Source organism: Rhinatrema bivittatum, chromosome 11 (genome assembly GCF_901001135.1).
Source record: "Rhinatrema bivittatum chromosome 11, aRhiBiv1.1, whole genome shotgun sequence".
NCBI classification, from domain to species: Eukaryota; Metazoa; Chordata; class Amphibia; order Gymnophiona; family Rhinatrematidae; genus Rhinatrema; species Rhinatrema bivittatum.
Window position 1 is genome coordinate 41,755,859 of NC_042625.1, and position 19,411 is coordinate 41,775,269.

General features: G+C 45.7%; 1 protein-coding gene across 3 annotated transcripts in view; it reads left to right on the forward strand.

Moving 5' to 3' along the window:
- The window catches only part of RAN (RAN, member RAS oncogene family), a 77,750-nt gene that overhangs the window by 44,402 nt on the left and 13,937 nt on the right, over positions 1–19,411 (forward strand). For all 3 annotated transcript variants that reach the window (XM_029619581.1, XM_029619583.1, XM_029619582.1), the window contains 2 exons: positions 2,831–2,956; positions 19,175–19,362. In XM_029619581.1, the coding sequence (XP_029475441.1) occupies positions 2,831–2,956; positions 19,175–19,362 (314 nt within the window). The remainder of the gene's footprint in view (positions 1–2,830; positions 2,957–19,174; positions 19,363–19,411) is intronic.

A 19,411-nucleotide genomic window follows, 5' to 3' on the forward strand; every position in this document is an offset into this window, starting at 1 on the left:
TTCGACCATGTTCACTGGTCCTTTCTGTTTTGGGTATTACAAAAATATCAATTGGGCCCTAACTTTTATACAATGGATACAACAACTTTACACTAACCCAGAAGCAACTATAAAAATTAACCGTGGCTATTCATCTACATTTTTAAGGTGGGGAGAGGTACTAGGCAGGGCCCTCTTTCCTCTTTATGCATTATCCCTGGAGCCATTCGCTACCAAAATCAGACTCTCAATCCATTAAGGGGATAAAAGTAGGACAGAATTCCTATAAAATGTTTGCAGATGACATTTTATTTACCACTAGTGAGCCAGGCATTCTCTCTCCTTACTGTGAGGTGTTAAAATTATATAGTAAGGTCTCTGGTTTTAAAATCAATATTTACAAAACAAATATTGCAGATCTGGCTCCCAGAGGCAACTCGATTGAGAAATTCTCTTAAATGGGCTAATATAGCGATCCACTATTTAGGGGTCAATTTAAGTGACACAGGAGAGAACTTATTCTTGTTAAATTATAAACCACTAGCAAATAAAATATTCCTAGATTTAGATATATGGAATAACTATAAACTATCATGGATGGGAAGGATAGTGACCATAAAAACAAACATCCTCCCCAGGTTGCTATACTTGTTCCATACATTGCCCATTTAGTTACCAGTCATTTTTTTTAAGCTCCTCCAAAAGCAAAATTTGATTTTATTTGGAAACTGCAACCACCTCTGATCTGTGCTCTACCAACCAAAGATCCAGGGAGGTTTATGGGTTCTGGATATTTAAAAAAAAAATAATAAAATACTATGTAGCGGCATGGCTAAAGCAATAGATTGGCATGTGGTTGCAGAGAGATAGAGCAGAATAGGGATGTGCATTAGTTTCATTCGTTTAATTCGTTTCCCATTACATGTCAATTAGATGTACATTCATTTCATGTTTCATACTTCATACATTTCATATTACATGCTTGTATAGGAAATGGATGAAACGAATGCATATCCCTAGAGCAGAATCTAGCAAATGTACTGTTAGGCCAAATTTGGTTACCCTAGCAACATAGTCCTTGAGTGGAATATCTCTCCATACTCCTTACTATTAAGCTCTGGGATAGCTGGAAAGTGACATTACTAGGCACATGTACTTTCTTTATGGGAACACCTATTTGTTCTATTTTCACCTGGGCTCTCAGGACACTTCCACAAATGGTACAGAATGGGAATACACATTTTAGGACAATTGTGGGAATAGGACCACATGGTGAGTTTGTCAGCTTCATGATGGATTTAATATTCTATATACAGATTATGCATATTTGCAAGTAGCCCACTATGTGACCTCTGTTCATGTTAAAACACAATTACAATTAGAAAAATCTGTTCATGGGCTTATGTTTTTCAATAAGCAAGCATCAAAAATTGATATCTAAAATATATCTATACCTTATTGGTCTGGAAAATTCCACCTTTACATATCCAAGCCTAGGATGGGGAGGGAAGGGGGTACAAAAAATGTTAATGTATGGTCTAGATATTTGACATTCCAAAGTTGAATGTTGAGTTTATGCTTTTGTTTTTGAACAGAATAAAAATTTTAAATTAAAGAAAACCACAATGGACTACCCCAGGGATGTGTACCTGAGATCAGTGCTTTTTTAATATATTTATAAATGATTTGGAAGGTGTAACAAGCAAGGTGATCAAACTTTCAGATGGCACAAGTATTCAGTTAATTCACAAGCAAATTGTGGTGACTTGCAGGTGGGCATTCAAACTGCAGATAATTTAATGTACAAAGTGATGCACATAGGAATGTTATCCACGTTGTAGTTACATGATAGTTTCCATTCCGGAAAAAGATCTGGGCATCATAGAGGGCTATACTTAAAATCCTGGGCTCAGTGTGTGGTGGCAGTCAAAGCAAACAAGATGTTTGGTATTAGGAAAGGAATGTAGAATAAAACACATCGTAACTTTTTGTATCACTCCTCTGAGATTACATCTGGAATACCCTGTGCAATTCTGGTTGCCACATCTCAGATATAGTTGCACTGGAAAAGGTACAGAGAAGGGTAAGCAAAATGATAAATGGGATGGAACAACTCCCTTAAGAGAGACCAAAGATTAGGGCTTTCCCCTTGGATAAGGGGGGGGGGGGGGTGTCCATCTATTTACTCTTTCAAAAAAGAGTACAAAACTCCTGAAGTTGAGGTAGCACATATAAAATCATGAACTTTTTTTCATGCAGTACACAAGATCTGGAATTCATTGCTGGAGGATGTGGTTGGGGCCATTCGTATAACTGGGTTTATAAGAGGGGTGGACTAGTTCCTGGAGTAGTCAAATTTGCTAATCAAGTAGACTTGGAATAGCCAAGTCTGCATGGTATCAAATTACTATTTGGTATCTTGCTGGGTACTTGTGACCTGGATTGGCCATTGTTGGAAACGGCATACTGGGCTTGATGGACCCTCAGTCTGACCCATTATGGCAATTGTGTTCTTGTTTGATTCAAGATGCACACATACCAGCTAAAGAGCTATGGTCCCTGTGATGGGAGTTGCGAGAAGATAATGAGCAATTGCAAAGTGGACGGAAAAACATAGCTGTGAATGTCAGCTCGTGGTGCTCTAATCCGAGTGGGAACAGCTTCTAATTGAGCTGGAAGCTCAGGAGTAGGAAGAATTGTCTGGTGCAGTATTTCTGGAAAGTGTAGCTTAACTAAGTAGCATAAAACTAAGTTTTATGGTTTATGACTTTCTGAATATTGGAACTGTAATAGTAATTTTGTTACCAGTTGTACAATTTTTCTGAAGTTGTTGTCCATAACTTTTTTTCAGCCACCCTGGGTGTTGAAGTTCATCCTCTGGTGTTCCATACTAATAGAGGGCCTATTAAATTTAATGTATGGGACACAGCTGGTCAGGAGAAATTTGGTGGTCTTCGAGATGGCTATTATATTCAAGGTATGTATCCTAGCATAAATATTGTGCATTTAAAATGTACTTCAGATATATTTTAATGAGAACTATGATATTCATCCCTTTGACCATGTCTGAAATTAATATAAAAAAAAAACTGAGTTTTCTATCCAGGTTGGAATGGAAAGTGTTCTTTATCCCCAGATCAGTCCAGACACAGGGGTTTTCTCACCTACCAGCACATGGAGATGAAAAGCTTTACTGAACTTGTGGTACTTAAGCCAGTGTGCCACCTATAGTCCTTTAGTATTCTGACCAGCAGATGGTAGAGGTGCAAAACCTGCAGTATGACTTGAAAATTATTTCTAGGAGTGTTGGGTCCTATTTGAGGGCCATCCCCTGGTAGAGTAAAGATGAGTCAAATCAGAGGCAATGGAAAAGGAACTGATAGCGAAACTCTCATGGTGCTGGATGTCCTGCAGTGTAGGCACTTTGCCAGAATGTGGTTTTGCTTTAGAGATGAGTGGCTGAGTTCTGAATTTCCTGTTTTCATATTCTGCTTGTCATAAAGATGCCAGAAACCAATTCAGACATCTGGGTGGTGCACAACTTTGCTGGGTATGGAGAGGGGATTGTAGGACTAATAACTAGAGACCCCTATGGTGAGAGATCTGAGTAAAGGTTTAGCAGAGACTAGTTTCTGTCCCCAAGGTAAAGAGATCATCGTAAACCCTCTAGTTTTTTACTTCACTGGAAGTCTTAGATCATGCCGTGGACCAATGGTAGAAGTTCTTCTCAGTAAGCAGGGTTGGTATAAGCCCCAGAGGGGCCTCTTCTCACAACAAGCAGGATGGTAGTTCTCACACATGGGTGACATCAGATGGAGCCCAATATGGAAAACTCAGTTCAGTTTTCTAGGACTTTGATTAGGCACACTGAGCATACCCAGCATGCTCTATACCACATGTCCATGCAGGGTCCCTCTTCAGTCTTATTTTTTATCCTGCGGAGCTGTGAGCCTTGCTGTTTGATTGCACTGAAAACTTGGCTGTTTGTGGAAATGTTCTCATTTTTCGTGATTTTTCTCTTTGATCCATCCCCAGGTCCCTCTGTGTCCTGTAGTGTCCCCAGTCATGGTTTTCAGCATTTCGGTAAGCAGACTCCTCAGAGGACTCTGGTCTCTCATCAGACCCTACTCCAGATGAGTGAAGGAAGTCTGAGAACTTTACCTTCGCAGGGTTTGTGAGGGTTTGTGATGGCGGAGGCCATCCCATTCCAGCTTTTGACAGGAGGATGCCAAGCACAAAATGCTTGATTCAGTGTTTGGAGCCTACCAAGAAGATCGTGGTGGTCCCAGTACACAAGATCCTTAAGGAGTTGCTGCTGAGGATTTGGGAACACTCTCACAGTACCTCCCGTTGAGAAGATGGATGGTTTTTATCTCATTCAGAAAGCTGCCAGATTCAATAAGCATTAACTGCCTCACCAGTTGGTGATCCTCCACCTCCTGTGGTGATCCCAAGTCGTAGCTAGCTCCTCAGTTAAATCTGGGTATGGGGTTTTGACTGGGCTGCAGGGAGAGTAAGCCAGTCACCCTTACCCAGGTTGATGGACCCTTTGATCGGGGACAGACTGTGGTTCTTTGCAACTGTGGCCCAGTGTAACCTCTGACCAGTGTGTTCTGTCCATCTGTCAGGGGTACCAGTTAACTCTTGGGTGTTGTGCCCATTTTGGGAGCCGGTAGTGCATCAGGAGGTACTTTCCACAGCTTTCCTCTTAATGGCTAGAGCAATTGAGCCTATACCACCAGGGCAAAGTGGGCAGGAATTCTACTCCCGATACTTCTGATTCCAAAGAACAGGACTCATCCCATCCTAGACCTGAGGTCCTTGAACAAGTTTCAAAAAACAAAATCTGCTATGGTTTCCCTGGGCACCTTGATTCCCCCCCACCTTGCAAAAAGGGGACTGGCTATGTTCCTCGACATAAAGGATGCATACATCCACATTGAGATCTTACCCATTCACAGGAAATATCCCAGATTTATGGTGGGGAAAACAGCACTAACAGTACTGGGTATTGCTGTTCAGGCTCACATCCACCCCACAGGTCTTCACAAAATGCCTGGCTGAGTGGTGGCACACCTTCATAGACTGAGTGCATGCCTTCCTGTATCTGGACACTTAGCTGGTCAAGAGCATGTCTCAGGCAGGGGCTGTCTGTTCTATGCACGTGACCATTCAGGTGGTGGAGTCACTAGGGTTCATCCTCAACTACACAGTCCCATCTCAGCCAGTCACCTCATTTGGACTTCATAGGAGCCCTGCTAGATTTGGCTCAGGCCAAGACCTTTCTGCCTTGCCTGAGGGCCATTGTCTTGGTGACTATTAGGACACAGGTTCAACAGAGCCAGCTGGTGTCAGCCTGGCACATGTTGAGGCTGTTGGGCCACATGGCTGCAACCATCCATATCACTTCATTGGCACACTTACACGTGCGAAGAGCCTGGTGGATCCTGAAGTCAGTGGCACCAAGCCACTCAGCGTCCAGGATTGCATCCAAGTCGCCCTGTCTTTCAGAGACTCCTTGTGCTGGTGGTGGTACTTTCCAATCTGGACCTGGGGATTTCCTTTTTGAGTCTCCCTACTCAAATTGTGCTAACCATGGATGCATCTACCCTGGTGTGGGGAGCTCATGTAGATAGACTTGGCATCCAGGGTCTCTGGTCTGCTCTGGAATGTTCTTGTCTAATCATCTTCCTGGAACTCAGGGTGATCAGGTATGTGGTATGGGCTTTGAGATTAGCTGTCCAACAAAATTGTCCTGATCCAGACTGACAACCAAGTAGCCATGTGGTATGACAAGCAGGGAGGTTCAGGATTGTACCTCCTGTGTCAGGAAGTGGTTCAGATCTGTCCATGGGATGGTGCTCAGGGCCATGTACCTGGCTGGGATGAGGAACATGATAGCAGACAGGCTGTCAAGCCTTCAGACCCCTGAGTGGTCCCTGGACCAAGGGATAGCAAATTGGATATTCTGCTTCTGAGGGAGCCCAGATGTAGACTTGTTTGTGTCCCCTGCAACAGGAAGGTGCCTCCTGTTCATCTCCCTGTACAGGTCAGATGGAAACCCAGCCTCAGACACACTTGACAGTCATTGGGGCAAAGGATTTCTGTATGCATATCCTCCAATTTCCCTTGGTGGCAAATACTCAGCCCCTCATTGGCTAAGACAGGTGTAGTTTCCACTTCCTTAGCAGTTGTCCATCTGGGGACTTCCCAAGATCTCATCACAACCTCCAAACCCTGTTGGCTGGATGTTGAGAGGGTTAACAACCACTTGATTGTTCAGAGGATGTCTCTTGGGTCCTGGTGGCTTCTAGAAAGCCTTCCAATAGCAAGTCCTATAGACTGAAGTGGAGGCTCTGTGTGGTGTGATCAAAAGGCCTGAGACCTGTTCTATCTCCCCCCACCCACAAACTGCTTGATTACCACCTTCACCTATTGGAAGCTGGATCAAAAACCAACTCTGTTCATCTTAGTGCAATTAGTGCATACCACCATGGTGTAGATGGTACATCCATCTCTATGCAGCCTATAGTTGTACATTTCATGCAGGGCCTACTTCAGTTGAAGTCTTCCCTAAGGCCTCCCACTATCTTAGGACCTCAACATGGTATTAGCTCAGCTGATGAAAGCTCCTTTTGAGCCCTTGCACACCTGTGACCTGAAGTACTTTACCTGGAAGGTCATATTTTTGGTGGCAGTCGGTTCAATGCACAGGGTCAGCGAACTGCAGGCCTTATTTATCCACCTTATACTAAATTCTTTCATGACTGTGGTCTTGTGCACGTATCCTAAGTTCCTGTCTAAAGTGGTGCTCAATTTCCATCTTAATCAGTCAATTGTCCTACTAATTTTTCCCCAGGCCCCATTTGCACCAAGGCAAACAAGCACTGCTCAGTTTGGACTGCAAGCAAGCCTTGTCATTCTGCCTGGAGTGGACAGAAGCCCATAGACAGTCCACCCAAGGTTTTGTTTGTTTGTGAGAATAGGTTGGGCATTGCTGTTGCCAAACTTTATCCAGTTGGCTAGCAGATTGCATCGCCTTCTGTTACGCCCAGGCAGGACTGCATCTTGGGGGTTATGTCAAGGCTCATTCTGTCAAAGCCATGGCAGCATCGGTGGCCCTCAGGTGTTCCTTGGTCTAGTAGCTGGTTCCTGGCATGGGCTTTGCTGCTTAAGCAGAGCGTGGCAGTGACTGCCAAAGCCCCCTCCACCACATAGCCGGAGATAGTTACTGTACTCAACCAGTAAGTGCTGAGCCTAGGTAAGCGTGTGGGGGGGAGCAAAACAATTTACCTCAATTCAGAGATTGGGAGGGGTTTTGGTAAGACTTCCTCCAGTCTCTTTGATCAACATGCTGTACCGAAGTCTTTCCTGGTCCCTTTGGGTAAGGGGAAGTGGGCTTCCAAGTAGGTTGAGCGGCTCCCGGTGGGCTAGGCCCCACTTTAGGCTTGGTTGGTGCACCACACAGTAGGCCATGGCAGTGCCATCTTGCGTGCGCATCTTTGTGCCTGCCGTATTGGCCTCCATAGAATGTTGGTACGCATGGTGCGTTGACTCTGTGTGCATACATATACGTACAGCCGGGTGCACAGGCTGCTCCCTGCATAGGTGCTCAATCTGTGCACATAATTTTTAAGTGTAAGCTGATAGAACAGTTACTGCTGCTAATGGGCACTGGCAGCCAAGAAACAAGCACCTTTCTGTGTTGCTTGTCATTAGGGCTTCACAGACTGACCTGGATTCCAGCTTATGTCAGCACTGTGGAAGCCCAAGAAAAGCTGGCCTCTCTGGACTTTGCTAAGTCTGGCTCCTCCCATTCAGAAGTTGGGTGAGCCACAGCTTTAACTGGAAGTACCCCAGATCTGAGTACTCTTGGGTCATCCATGGGAGAGGGAAATCCAGTGGATCCTACCCCTTATCTCATGGGTTAGGCATGGACCTGGCTGCCTTCTCCTGGGTGGAAATTTTCCAGGGTCTAGGGCACAATATACTATCTTGCTTACCCCTGTCTGGGTGGATTCTCAGCCCTCTCTCCTAGTCCTGTTGCTAGACCTACAGGCATGCCTTGCCTTACCAAGGACATCCCTGGTAGGGACCCAGATGGCTCAGATGAAGAGGACAATCCAGACCCCTTGGAAGAAGGGGAAATTCCCCCTGGGTTAGAACCATATCAAGTCATGTGGGTTTTTTCATAGTCAGATTGCTGCCCTTGGTTTCCCAGACCCTGAAGATGGGAGTCCCTGGCACAGATTCTGTGATGGAACCAAAGAATCATCCCATTTTAATCTCCCTACAGAAAGCCTCTTGCTATTTTCCAGTACTAGAAGCCATACAGGAGTTGATTGACCTGGAATGGGATGACCTGGAAGCAAGTTTTACAGGGGGATGAGTGTTAACTCTATACCCACTGGATCTGGAAGTGAGCATTCCCTTAAAGTGGATGCACTGGTCTGTGCTGTCGAAGCAAACTATACCAGTGGAAGGAGGCCTTTAAAAGGATGTACACGATAGACTGGAGTCCATTCTTAAACAAGCCTTTGACACAGTAGCAATGACCTTGCAGATTGCTTTTTTTGTGCCCCGTTAGCTCGTTTGTGCCTACTCCTCTCTCAGGAGGTGTGAGACTCAGGGGTGAATTTCAGAGCAGTTATGGAACCGGACGCGGGCTCGGATCTAGTCTGAACTTTGGCCAGAGGAGTGCCCTCAGTGGTGGCAACCAGAAGACAGCTATGGCTATAGAATTGGTCAGACACAACCTCCAAGGCCAATCTTACAAAGATGCCCTTTAAGGGATCACTCCTTTTCAGAAGCAAACTGGAAAAGCTGGCCAGTAAATGGGGCAAATCTAGTCCCCCAGCTACCGGAAGATAAAAAGAAGCAATTAAAGTACTCTTCACCTATGAAGGGCCAATCCAGGGGCTCCCAGCACTTTCACCCCTACAGAAACTCGACATTTCAGAAGTCTGTCCTTTTGTAGTGAGCAGGCTTGGGTTCAAGTTTGTCCCAAACTCCTGATTAAATTTTGCCCACCCACTCTCAGAACAAGGAGATGGGGTGGACTGTCCCTTTTCTTCCAGTAGTGGGTCGATCACTTCAGACAAATGGGTACTGGAAGGCATACGGAAGGATAGGCACTGGAATCTTACAGTAATCCTCTGGATGTATTCATGTCTCCTTGCCACTCCCAGCAGAAGAAGCAGGCAGTGAAGATTACTCTAAGGGTCCTCAGGATGAGGGCTATAATCCCAGTATCTGTGCCCCAGGAAAATATGGGGCATTCAATCTTTAATCATACCCAAGAAGGAAGGTTCCTTTTGCCCCCAACCTGGACCTCAGGAGTGTCAACCAGCATCTACAAGTGAATCATTTCCTCATAGGAACATTATGCTCCATGATGGCTGTACAACCTTGAGTTCCTACGAGGCATTATCAGAGGAGGAAACTCTAGGTGGAGTGTCTGGAAGTCATTCCGAACATATCCAGATCAGTCCAGAAAAGTGGGTTGTGTATCCCTACCAGCAGGTGGAGTCAGAACAATTAGAACTTTGGGCACTGCTACATAATGAGTGCCACCTGCAGTCACTTAGTATTTCTCTGACTCCAGCAGGTGGTACAGATGCACACCTGCAGCCTTTAGTTGCATTTTTAATTTGAATGTAATTTTTTGGTTTACGGTCACTTCCTGAGGTGTTAGGCGCCTTCGTGGGCCATCCCTCAGAAGCTGGGCGTCTAGGGAATTGGATATTCCTGTCAGGGTTTCGCCCACCACAGTTTGGTTTCTGACCAGGGGCTCCTGGCTACTCACCACAGCCTCTGCTACAGCTGCTCCCTTGTCTCCTGCAACAGCTTTTCTGTCTTGGTAAAGTTTAAAAAAAAAAAAAAAAAGCTGTTTTCACTGTGGCTGACAGTCTTCAGTGCTGAAGTAAGGAGAGGTGCAGGAGGGACTGGGTCTCTTAAGGCCGGCCGAGGAAGCTGTCAGCAGTGTTCCCCCCTCAGCTCCCAGGGCTCCGGGTTGTTTTCTGAGGGCAAGGGTAAGCTGTCTGTGTTTTTTTGTTTTTTTTTTTTTTTTTTGTTTTTTTCTTTCCTCCATGTGCCTTGTTTACTCACCGCTTCCCTGCTTGGGGGCCTTGCGATTTCACTATAGACAGGCTTCTTTCCCACAGCACGGCTGCGCACACTTTTTTTTTTCTCCTCAGCTGGTAGTCTCTTAGCCCGCAGCACACAATTTTTTTTTTTTTTTTTTTTTTTGCTGGTCCTTCCTGACAAACTTTCTCTGCATCGCGGCTCTGAGCATTTCTTTTTTTATTCGTGCCCTTTTCTGTTTCACTTCAGACTATTGGCGCACTGCTGCAGATGGTACTGAAAACAGAATCGCAGGCCTGCCGTGCGTGTGAGTCACACGGCCAGGTGTTAGATGCGGCCTTCTTATGTGCAGCGTGTTCCCCAGGGTTAGAGGGCTCTTCAGGGCTTCTTGTCTCCTCCCTTGGGGAGGGAACGTCTCTTGCCTTCGGCTTCGCGGGAAGAGGATTCTTCGCCTGTTCTAGCCCCAGTGAGGGAAGATCTCACAGGGGGAACCGATATCACCCCAGCCGACTCTCCAGTGGGGGAGGGGGGACCCGGAGGGATTTTCCCCAGAATTTGTCCTCCTTATGCACCAGGCTTTTCTGGCCAGGAAATGCTCGGTGGTAAAGTGGCTCGGTCTCCTGTGGGCAGGTTTGGACCCGCCATAGAAAAGAGGTCTGGGTATGGACCCTTGTCAGCTCCTCTGTTCAGGCTCACCCCACAGGGGATTCTCCCCAGGGTATGTGAGATCCGATCCCAGGGTCTGGGGCAATGCTGGCTTCTGGGGTAGTAGGGGCGGCAGACCCGGATCTGCGGCCGGATCTGGCTGATGTGGATACTGATGAGCCCGATGACTCCCCTGCAGAGGGGGATGACCCCAGCGTGGTGCATTTGTTCAAGCGGGATGAGTTGAGACCCCTTATTCCCCAAGTCCTAGAAGTTCTGGGACTTAAGGTTTCTCAGAAGTCTGACAGCTGTGTCAATCCAGGCCTCGACGGCATTAGGGGTCCCACAACATCTTTTCCTCTGCCTAAGAAGGTTCGCAAACTAGTGACCCAGGAGTGGGAGACTCCGGATTCCGGCTTGAAGGTGGGCAGAGCTATGGTGAAACTGTACCAGTTATCTGTTTTGGATTTACTGAAGATTCCAAAGGTGGACGCTGCGGTCTTGGCAGTCATGAAAAAGACCACTATCCCGATTGCTGGGGCAGCTGCCCTTAAGGATATGCAGGACCACAAGCTGGAGATCCAGTTGAAGCGAGCATTCTAGGTTGCAGCGCTAAACCTTCGGGTAGTGGTTTGCACTAGCCTCATGCAGAGGGGCCTGTCTGGTTTGGGTCCAGGAGATGGCTGCCGGGGCCAGTACAGGCAACAGTGGGGCTCTGCAGTCCACCCACCTAGAAGCAGGCATTGCTTATGTTGCACATGCTTTGTATGATCTGGTGAGGACCTCAGCGAGAAGTATGGTGTCCTTCTGTGGGAGGGAGGTTCTGGAAGCAAAATTTAGGCTCTTGGGTAGAAAGCTTAAATCCAGAACCTCCAGGGTAGCATTCTCTGAAATGTTCCCTGTTCCACGTGCAGAGCTCCAGAGTCTCAATGCGTGGATGAGACGATGGTGCAAGGAAGAGGGATTCAGTTTTGTTAGGAACTGGGGAACCTTTTGGGGAAGGGGGAGTCTCTTCCGAAGGAATGGGCTCCACCTCAACCAGGGCGGAACAAGACTGCTGGTGCTAACCTTTAAAAAGGAGAGAGAGCAGCTTTTAAACTAGAACAAAGGGGAAAGCAGACAGTCGCTCAGCAGCGCATGGTTCGGAGAGAGGTATCTTTAAAGGATACTAATGATGCATTAGTTAGGGCATCCTGACAGTGAGGTTCCAATAATTAGAAAAGTAGTCCAAGTGCCTGTAACTAAAAACTCACCTGAGCTAAAAAATTCTAACTTATCCCTATCAATTAAAAAGCAGAATAAAAATACAAACAAAAAACAAACTTTGAAATGTTTGTATGCTAATGCCAGAAGTCTAAGAAGTAAGATGGGAGAATTAGAATGTATAGCAGTGAATGATGACAGACTTAATTGGCATCTCAGAGACATGGTGGAAAGAGGATAACCAATGGGACAGTGCTATACCGGGGTACAAATTATATCGCAATGACAGAGAGGAGCACTCGGGAGGAGGTGTGGCGCTTTATGTCTGGGATAGCATAGAGTCCAACAGGATAAACATCCTGCATGAGACTAAATACAAAATTGAATCTTTATGGGTAGAAATCCCTTGTGTGTCGGAAGACTACAGTGATAGGGGTATACTACCGTCAAGATGGTGAGACGGACAGTGAAATGCTAAGAGAGATTAGGGAAGCTAACCAAATTGGTAGTGCAGTAATAATGGGAGACTTCAATTACCCCAATATTGACTAGGTAAATGTATCATTGGGTCACGCTAGAGAGATAACGTTCCTGGATGGAATAAATGATAGCTTTATGGAGCAATTGGTTCAGGAACAGACGAGAGAGGGAGCAATTTTAATCTAATTCTCAGTGGAGCACAGGACTTCGTGAGAGAGGTAAAGGTGGTGGGGCCGCTTGGCAATAGTGATCACAATATGATCAAATTTGATTTAATGACTGGAAGAGGAACAGTGTGCAAATTCAAGGCTCTCGTGCTAAACTTTCAAAAGGGAAACTTTGATAAAATGAGAAAAATTGTTAGAAAAAAACTGAAAGGAGCAGCTACAAAAGTAAATGTCCAAGAGGCGTGGTCATTGTTAAAAAAAATACCATTCTAGAAGCACAGTCCAGCTGTATTCCACACATTAAGAAAGGTGGAAAGAAGGCAAAACAATTACCAGCATGGTTAAAAGGGGAGGTGAAAAGTTATTTTAGCCAAAAGATCTTCATTCAAAAATTGGAAGAAGGATCCAACAGAAGAAAATAGGATAAAGCATAAACATTGGCAAGTTAAATGTAAGACATTGATAAGACAGGCTAAGAGAATTTGAAAAGAAGTTGGCTGTAGAGGCAAGAACTCACAGTAAAAACTTTTAAAATATATCAGAAGCAGAAAGCCTGTGAGGGAGTCAGTTGGACAGTTAGATCGGGTTAAAGGGGCACTTAGAGAAGATAAGGCCATCGCGGAAAGATTAAATGATTTCTTTGCTTCGGTGTTTACTGAAGAGGATGTTGGGGAGGTACCCGTAATGGAGAAGGTGTTCATGGGTAATGATTCAGATGGACTGAATCAAATCACAGAACCTAAAAGATGTGGTAGGCCTGATTGACAAACTGAAGAGTAGTAAATCACCAGGACCGGATGGTATACACCCCAGAGTTCTGAAAGAACTAAAAAATGAAATTTCAGACCTATTAGTAAAAATTTGTAACGTATCATTAAAATCATCCATTGTACCTGAAGACTGGAGGATAGCAAATGTAACCCCAATATTTAAAAAGGGCTCCAGGGGCGATCCGGGAAACTACAGACCGGTTAGCCTGACTTCAGTGCCAGGAAAAATAGTGGAAAGTGTTCTAAACATCCAAAATCACAGAACATATAGAAAGACATGGTTTAATGGAACAGTCAGCATGGCTTTACCCAGGGCAAGTCTTGCCTCACAAATCTGCTTCACTTTTTTGAAGGCGTTAATAAACATGTGGATAAAGGTGAACCGGTAGATATAGTATACTTGGATTTTCAGAAGGCGTTTGACAAAGTTCCTCAGGCTTCTAGGAAAAGTAAAAAGTCATGGGATAGGTGGTGATGTCCTTTCATGGATTGCAAACTGGCTAAAAGACAGGAAACAGAGTAGGATTAAATGGACAATTTTCTCAGTGGAAGGGAGTGGACAGGAGTGCCTCAGGGATCTGTATTGGGACCCTTACTTTTCAATATATTTATAAATGATCCGGAAAGAAATACGACTAGTGAGATCAAATTTGCAGATGACACAAAATTGTTCAGAGTAGTGAAATCACAAGCAGATTGTGATAAATTGCAGGAAGACCTTGTGAGACTGGAAAATTGGGCATCCAAATGGCAGATGAAATTTAATGTGGTTAATTGCAAGGTGATGCATATAGGGAAAAATAACCCATGCTATAGTTACACAATGTTGGGTTCCATATTAGGTGCTACAACCCAAGAAAGAGATCTAGGCGTCATAGTGGATAACACATTGAAATCGTCAGTTCAGTGTGCTGCGGCAGTCAAAGCAAACAGAATGTTGGGAATTTATTAGAAAGGGAATGGTGAATAAAACGGAAAATGTCATAATGCCTCTGTATCGCTCCATGGTGAAACCGCACCTTGAATACTGTGTACAATTCTGGTCGCCGCATCTCAAGATAAAATTGCGATGGAGAAGGTACAGAGAAGGGCTACCAAAATGATAAGGGGAATAGAACAACTCCCCTATGAGGAAAGACTAAAGAGGTTAGGACTTTTCAGCTTGGAGAAGACGACTGAGGGGGGGATATGATAGAGGTGTTTAAAATCATGAGGTCTAGAACGGGTAGATGTGAATCTGTTGTTTACTCTTTTGGATAATAGACTAGGGGGCATTCCATGAAGTTAACATGTGGCACATTTAAGACTAATCGGAGAAAGTTCTTTTTTACTCAACGCACAATTAAACTCTGGAATTTGTTGCCAGAGGATGTGGTTAGTGCAGTTAGTATAGCTGTGTTTAAAAAAGGATTGGATAAGTTCTTGGAGAAGTCCATTACCTGCTATTAAGTTCACCTAGAGAATAGCCACTGCCATTAGCAATGGTAACATGGAATAGATTTAGTTTTTGGGTACTTGCCAGGTTCTTGTGGCCTGGATTGGCCACTGTTGGAAGCAGGATGCTGGGCTTGATGGACCCTTGGTCTGACCCTGTATGGAATTTTCTTATGTTCTTGTGTTCTTGGTGTTAGTGCGGCGTCTCTGGCGGCGGATTTGTCCTCCAAGTCCCAGCTTTGTAATCTACCCTTCAAGGGCAAGCTCCTCTTTCAGAAGGATCTGGATCAACTAGTAAAGCTGCTTGCTGAATCCAAGGGCAATCTGTTGCCGGAAGATAAAAGATCTTCTAAAGTCTTCCCTCCGAGCTTGGTTTCGGGACTCTCGCTACTTCAGAGTGGATAGATACTCTGCACCTCCTGCTTCGGGGTGCCAGCAGTCCTTTTGAGAGGGGTTGCTGACCCAGAAGAGATTCAGAACATCTTTGTGTAGGAAGTAATAAAACCCCCCAATAAAGCCACAAGCACCCATTCCGTCGAAGCTGTTGGAAGACTGGTATGCACTGGAGTTCATGCCCGGTCCGGGAGGTTTTTGTGGAGTCCCGAGTGGCCTCAAGTGTCAAGCGAGAGGCGGTCCAAGTGACTCTACAAGGACTTCTTGAGCTCAAAGCTATTGTCCCAGTTCCGGAGGCTCAACAGGGAAGAGGTCAGTACTCCATGTACTTTGTGGTCCCCAAGAAAGAGGGCACGTTTCGGCCCATCCTCTCTGCAGAAGGTGAACCGTTGCCTTCAGCTTCCTTGCTTTCATATGGAAACCCTGAGGACAGTGATGGCCGTGGTTCGAAAAGGGGAGTTTCTCCCTTCTCTGGACCTCACGGAGGTGTATTTACACATTCCGATCCAGCTGAATCACCAGAGGTTTCTATGGTTAAAGGTCTTGGGACGACACTTCCAATTTCGAGCCCTCCCATTTGGTCTTGCAACAGCTAATCGCATGTTCACCAAGTGGTGGTGGTGGCGGCATTCCTTCATCAGGAAGGGAATCTTGGTCCACCTGGATGACTTGTTGATTCGCACGAAGTCTCGGGGCGACTGCGAGAGATCAGTGCACATGGTGATGTTCAATTTGCGATCCCTAGGTTGGGTAATCAATGTGCAGAAGAATCACTTGGAACCCACTGAAGTTGATTTATCTCAGAGCACAATTCGATACCTTGCTGGGCAAAGTTTCTAGCAGTGGACCGAATAGGGAAGTTGCAGGCACAAATGCATTCAGTCCCACAGTGTGGCATCTTCAGGTCCTGGGCTCCATGGCTTCAACCTTGGACTTGGTTCCTTGGGTGTTTGCTCACTTAAGACCTTTACAGTGTGTGCTTTTGTCTCGCTGGAGCCCAGTGTTGGAGCAATTCAATCTACCAATGCCTCTACTTCTGGAATCCAGAGCCAGTCTGTCATGGTGGCTGTTACTGGACAATCTGGAATGGGGGGGGGGGGGGGGGTGTGGATTTGGACACTCCGAATTGGCTGATTTCCACCGATGCCAGCCTCTCAGGTTGGGGGGTAGTGTGTGCAGACAGGTCTGTCCAAGGGCTCTGGTTCATAAACTGGCTCTAGACCAGGGCTCTACATCTGGCCCTGCGGGCGTTTCTTCTCAGACAATGCAACAATGGTGGCATACATCAACCAGCAAGGCAGGACTCTAAGTCCTGCTGTAGCACTGGAGGCATGCCTTCTGTTCACCTGGGCAGAGCGCCATCTCAAGGGCATTGCCACATCCCTTGTCATGGAAGTAGAGAATGTGCAAGCCGATTATCTCAGCTGTCAGCAACTAGACCCAGGGGAATGGGAACTCTCACTTGAGGCATGGAATCTCATTTGCTCCATATGGGGATCTCCTCGGCTGGATCTGATGGCAACGCAGGCGAACACAAGAACAATTCGTTTTTTCAGCTGTCGAACAGGGCATAGATGCTCTGTGTCCTTGGTCCACAGGGATTCTGCTATATGCCTTCCTGCCCTGGCCCCTCATAGGTCGGCTTCACCGTCACATAGAGTGGCACCTGGGAAGGATGATTCTGGTGGCACCGGAGTGGCCACGTCATCTGTGGTTTGCAGATCTGTTACGCTTGGCTCTAGAGGGTCCCCTTCAGCTGGCTCATCTAACACATCTGCTCCGTCAGGGGCCCATATTTTTGGATCTGGAGGATCACTTCCCTCTTGCAGCTTGGCTTCTGAGAGGCGATGTTTACGCTTGAGGGGTTATTCAGAACAAGTCGTTTCCACTCTCCTACAGGCGAGATGTCCAACCAGTTCTATGGCCTATGTGAGAGTTTGGAAGCTTTTTGAGACGTGGTGTCATCAGCGTTCCTGCAACCCTTTAGCAGTGCATGTTCCTCTGGTTCTTGACTTTCTGCAATAGGGCCTCGCTAAGGGCTTGGCGTTCAATTCCCTTCGTGTACAAGTTGCAGCTCTAGGTGCCTTGCGGGGAAACTTTGACGGCTGTTCACTGGCAGCACATCCGGATATTGCTTGGTTTCTTAAGGGGGTCAAACATTTGCTCCCTCCCATTCGTTTGTGTCCGGATTGGAATTTTAATTTAGTCCTACGAGTTCTATGTGGCGCTCCTTCCAAGCCTCTTTGTGGAGTTTCCCCTGAAAGATCTGACTTTAAAACAGTGTTTTAGGTGGCCATTAGCTCGTCCTGTCTGATCTGAGTTGTAGGCGCTGTCTTGTCTGGATCCCTTTCTTCAAATTTACAACGATCGGGTATCGTTACGTAAGGTTCCGTCCTTTGTCCCTAAGGTGGTTTCAGCCTTTCACGTCAATCAAACTGTGGAGCTTCCGGGGTTCCCTAACTGGTACCAGGAGTCTTCTCAGAACAGACACTGTCATCTTTTGGATGTGCGGCAAGCCTTATTGTATTATCTGGAGGTTACCAATGACTTCAGACGTTCTGATCATTTGTTCATTCTTTGGCCCAAAGAAGGGGGACAAAGCATCAAAGGCGACCATATCTTGGTGGATTAAAATCCTGGAATTTAAATTTAGTTTTCAGCCTTGTGTGCTGCAACGTTGAAGGATCTTGCGTTGAAAGTGGTGTTTTTGGTTGCAATCTCCTCTGCTCTGTGGGTTTTGAGCTTCAGGCTTTGTCGTGCAGAGAACCATCCCTGTGGATTTTTGATTCAGGGATATCCTTGAGGACTGTTCCTTCCTTCCTGCCAAAGGTAGTATCCTTTTTTCATTTGATTCAATCGGTGGAGCTTCCTTCCTTTTCGGACTTGGACCGTTCCGATCCTTTCTCAGGATCTACGGAAATTGGATGTTCGTAGGGCACTGCTGGGTTATCTTGAGGTTACCAATGGTTTTCAGTTATCTGATCATCTTTGTCCTCTGGAGTGGTCCTAAACAAGGTAATTTAGCATCAAAAACCACTATTGCCTGATGGTTGAAGGAGGCTATCAATTCTGCTTGCTTACTGAAGGGCAAGTCTTTTCCTCAAGGGCTTCAGGCACATTCTACTCATGCTCAGGCTACATCGTGGGTGGAATGTCAGCATATTTCACCACAGGAGATTTGCTGAGCAGCTACCTGGAAATAGTTACATACTTTCACCAGGCACTACTGCCTGGACATCCAGGATCCAGTTGCAGGGGGATTTGGAGCAGATGTGCTGAGAGCGGGCCTCTCCGGATCCCAGCCCAGGTAAGAGCTCTGGTACATCCCAGGAGTCTAGACTGATCCGGGTACATTACAGGGAAAGGAAAATTGGTTATTACCTGAATTTTCGTTCCTGTAGTACCACGAATCGGTCCAGAGTCCCGCCCATTTGGCGTTTGCAGGTAATCGAGAGTCCACTCATTCAGTTTTTTCTTGGTTTTAATCAGCAGTTACGGTGTCTCATGGGTTCTGTTCCCAGTTGGGGGTTAGTGAACCAGTTTAGGTTGTTAGGTTACTGTGTATAGTTAGGTTTCATACTATTCTGCTTTGTGACTTGAGCAATACTGAGACTTTAGGTGGCATCCTGGTATTTATGGCAGTCCATCAAAATTTGTCTCATCTGCTGGAGGGGAGGCAAAACCCAGGAGTCTGGACTGATCCATGGTACTACAGGAACGAAAAGTTATTAGGTGAGAACTAATTTTCCTTTGTAAGCTTTAGAACTTTGGATAATGGGAATCAGTTTAGCCTGGTGTGGTCTGCATTTGGTCTTTGAAATGTCTTGACAAGAACTAAACTGATGGGTTTTTCTAAAATATTTGAAACATTTGGTTAAAATACTGGGCCAAGAGCTGCCTGGATGGGCCAGTATTTTGCCCTAAGGAGGCATATAGCTCAGTTCCCTTATGCTCAGGGGCATGGGTTTATTCCTTTTTGAAGTGAACGGCTTTAATTCAGGATCTTTATTTGTATTTCAGCCCAGTGTGCTATCATTATGTTTGATGTAACATCAAGAGTTACATACAAGAATGTTCCAAACTGGCATAGAGATCTGGTACGAGTATGCGAAAACATCCCTATAGTGTTGTGTGGCAACAAAGTGGACATTAAGGACAGGAAAGTCAAGGCAAAATCCATCGTCTTCCATAGGAAGAAGAATCTCCAGGTATGATGGGCGTGAACAATTTGTGTAGAACAAAGGATGTTAAATGCTA